The sequence below is a fragment of the Bombus impatiens genome, unplaced genomic scaffold (genome assembly GCF_000188095.3).
Source record: "Bombus impatiens unplaced genomic scaffold, BIMP_2.2 scf_0298, whole genome shotgun sequence".
Lineage (NCBI taxonomy): Eukaryota > Metazoa > Arthropoda > Insecta > Hymenoptera > Apidae > Bombus > Bombus impatiens.
The window spans coordinates 18,386-22,291 of record NT_176717.1 but is presented as its reverse complement, the minus strand read 5'-3'; the positions used below and the strand labels follow the sequence as shown (position 1 = coordinate 22,291).

Here is a 3,906-nt window from a genome sequence, read left to right as displayed (position 1 = left end):
CGCCGTCGTCGCCGACGTCGCCGTCGACGATTCGTTACGGAGCTCGCCTACCTGTTCTCTCTCTCTCTCTCTCTCTCTATCTATCTATCTATCTCTCTCTCTCTATCTTTCACTGGTTCCCAACGTCGTTAAAAGGAATTTTAATCACATTCTTCGCGACTGAAGTGACGATAAGAACTGGTTCAAGCTTCACTGGTTCGTGAGGTTACGCGTGTAGAGGGTGGCACGGGCCATCCCTGTCTTTGTCGGTGTTCAGCGAACGGTCGATGCCACTGTTGCTTGAGAAATCAGGGACTTTATATTCTTTCATCGAAAGCTTTTGCTCTCTTCGTAGAATTTTTCGTACGAAAAGCTGTGGCTTGTGTCAGGGCGATAATGGCTATTTGATGACCAGTTATATTCGGCAGATTTGAAAGTATACTGAGAGAGATACATTCTGTCGATAGAATTTCATTTCAAGATAGAATTTCGAATTCTGGGTTGCTCTGCTTTTGGTTTAATTCTAGTTCTCATTTTTCGTGACTATTAATCATTTTGTGTTTATCTTTCATGTTGCACACAGACTTTGCTTCCTCTGGTATCGCAACTACAGAATACATAGATTTTATCGAAATGATTGTAATAAAACTATTATATAAAGATGCGATGTAAATAAATAGATAAACATATATTTCGCACGTTCCATACTGAATTTTAAAACTGCTTCTTTGTAGAAAATAAAAAATGTGATTTGTCGTGCTCTCGCGTAATCTTCGATCGCAAGCACAACGAATCCGCGAATCTTTCGTATTCTTAGAGTTAAACGTAGCTAAGAAGGAAAGAAATACCCTACAGTCTTCTTAAGATCAACTGCTTTACGTTTCACTTCCATTCCAAAACTTGCTAAAGCTTTGCTCTCTTTACTTTCTCAAACGTAACTAAAAGAAAGTTATATTTTAGCGTGTTAATTAGGAGAACTTTTTCTTGAAATCTTGTTTCGTAGTAGGCTGTTGCATATAAAACCGATTTTGCAACACAACCATTTTCTGCGTTTCTCTCTCGAAATGAATAGAGTATAAGGTGAAGATAAATGAGTGGCAGAAATCATTCTCAAAGTTCAGACAGAGTGCTACGCAAACTTCGTTAACACCTTATCCTGGCGAGAAGCAAGTAGTTAATTAACGGTTGCAAGTTAGGTACATAGCGAGCAGAGTGTACAGACGCTATAATTCGACAAGAAACAAACATTGTTAACGCGTGATCAATCTAGAAAGTTGAAGTCGCGGCTGTAATTGATTTGCAAATCTCAAGTGATAGGCCCATCCTTGTCTCTAACAGGTAGATCGATTCGATTCGTTTCCTCTGCAATTACAAATTATTCCTATTACAACGAGGCCGGTGGAAAACGATGCAGAAGCATCGTGCAATTAAATAAATTACGTTCTCTGTTCGTCCTTTCGGCCAGATCAATTAATCGGCATTCGTATAAATTATTTATATGTCGATGGTTGGGCGAAGCCTCCCTGAATGTGTCCACCGATCTTGTCTTTTATATTTTCAGATTGCTTCAGTTTCAAACAGTTTTAATTAACACAGAGGCAAAACTGTTTGACAAACCGTTTCTCTTTCTTTTTCTTTTCACAGGTTTCTTCAAGGATCTTCTCGCTAATAGTAAAAAGGTTTTCCACGAGATGTTTAAGAAGACTTATGGAATTCTCTATGAACAGAACTCCTTTGTATTCACCGACCTATTCAAGGAACTGGAGAACTATTATGCCAAGGGAACGGTAAGTTTTCAATGGTTTTTACTCTGGCCTAGATCTTTACACTCAAGTCACCTTTCACAAACAATTTCAATTTCTTATGATACGTATGAATCGACACGACAATAAATAGGTCATAAATCAAATTTTTTGGCTATTTTCATCCAAACTGTGTCTTTTGTATTAGGTTATAAGGAAATAATAGATGCACAATGTTTTTCGTTTTATATTAGTTTATCGAATTATGTACGAACGTAATAATAGAAATAGAACGAAATGGATCATACGTAATTCACCTTATCAAAAGAAAGAAACTTTTCGGACAACCTAATACAACCCATTTCTCTCGATGATCTCGACCTCGGCCAATTTTTTAGTGGTTTCACCCCGATATAGAATCTTAAATTCACGTTTCGAAAACAATTTCTATTTCTTATAATAAAAATTAATATAACAAAAAGTAGGCCGTGAATTCAATTTGCTGACTTTCTTTTTTACCCAAACTGTATCTCTTGTACAATCCATTTCGTTCAATGGTTTTGTTCTTGGTGTAGACCCCCCCTAGATCATTGCTATCCGTTTCCCAACTTCTCCACTTGCTTCGAAGCTATTGCGGCAGACGACCATCCAATTTCGTTTGCGATGCGACAAATCAAATTCCAGGATAAAATCGATAGGGGGTCACGGTCTCGATTTTCAAAGGCGGAAGAATTTGTTCGTCCTCGCGGTCCTGGACTTTCATCCCCTTTTAACGAAACCTGCACCCTTCTGAGTTGTTGCGGCTAAGGCTCGTGGAGGGTGAAACTTTCGAAATCGGCCTGAAACCTCGACCCTCGGCCAGCGGACGTTTAACCGCGAGCAACGAGACTTCGTGACAGGGTGGTAGAAAACTTCTCGTGCGAAGGCGAGTTTAATCAATGCTTTTGACGTTCAGGACTCGCGAGCGTTTGCCGATAAAAGGCCAGAAAATATCCTGGCTTTTAGATTTCTCTTTCTCTCTCTTTCATCTCCTCTTTCTCCTTTTATTCCTCCCATATTTCCCTAGATTCGTATCTTCCAACGAAGATCAAATGGGCTATTCCTGGACAACTGCAATTACCCGACAGTTTCACTTTATCTGTCGGGGGTTGTCTCTTGTATTGGAATTAATGTCCTGGGGAAAGTAGAGGCGCCCATTCCATTTTGCTAAAGAAATATCTGGACCCTTCGCATGACCATCTCGTACATACAAAGAAGGACAGTTTATCTTCTCTTGGGATGCTGTATTTTCTATAAAATCTTTGCGTTATACGCTGGTTCTCTCTTTTTATCATCTTCTAAGCTTTTTCAATCCTTTTTCCCTTTTTTTATTTCTCAAAGAATTTGTCTCTTTGCATTCTTTCGTTCGTTCGAGGATTTTTATTTCTTCCGATAGATTTTTTCACTTTTCGCTTTGTGAATTTTCAACATCGAAGCTCGCGTCTCCAGAACCTTTCTATCGCTACTGATAAAGAGGATGGCTTTGACGATAGTTTCTGCATCGTCGACGAAATTATCAGTTATTATAAATCGCGAACAAATCTCTTCCATATGCCGCGTTAACCCCTTAAGATCTCCCCTTCAGCATTCTTCGCCGTTTCTCAAAACACTCGCAAACTTACGTAAGTACGTTCTCGCGAAACCTGTCGCGTTCAGATGATCTAATGGCCATTTCCGTTCGCCATACGTGGCACGCGTTCAAGATCGCACCGATCGGCTCGTCACGTCGTATCGATCAGCCAAACAAGAGGGAAAGTTGGTGCGCGAATAAAACGTACACCGCGAAAAGAGACGGAATCGAGGGACTACACTGAGACGACGTATTTCGAGGGCGCGATTGTCATTCAAATCGGCTGGAATTATTCAGCGGCGCCACTTGGACCCGCTTTGGCTCTCGTGCACGCTCGAAAATGGCTCCGCATGAATATATTATTGTTGCAATCGCACGCGTCGCTGCCGGGTAACGAATTTATACGACGGTGATATATCGCGTCGCGGAGGATTCGAATTTATCGAGGACCTCTCGTTTCTACCTTTCTGTCTTTCCATATATATTTCCCCTTTTCGCCTTTTCTTTTTCCTTCCTTCTTTCTCCTTCCTTTATCTATGCTTTATTTTTTCCTCCATCTCTGCCGCTCCTCCCCGC

At 40.5% G+C, this 3,906-nt stretch overlaps 1 protein-coding gene across 2 annotated transcripts in view; it reads left to right on the top strand.

The window, feature by feature from the left end:
* The window catches only part of LOC100746016 (glypican-4), a 135,018-nt gene that overhangs the window by 125,257 nt on the left and 5,855 nt on the right, over positions 1-3,906 (top strand). For both annotated transcript variants that reach the window (XM_003488909.4, XM_033320377.1), the window contains exon 3: positions 1,624-1,766. In XM_003488909.4, the coding sequence (XP_003488957.1) occupies positions 1,624-1,766 (143 nt within the window). The remainder of the gene's footprint in view (positions 1-1,623; positions 1,767-3,906) is intronic.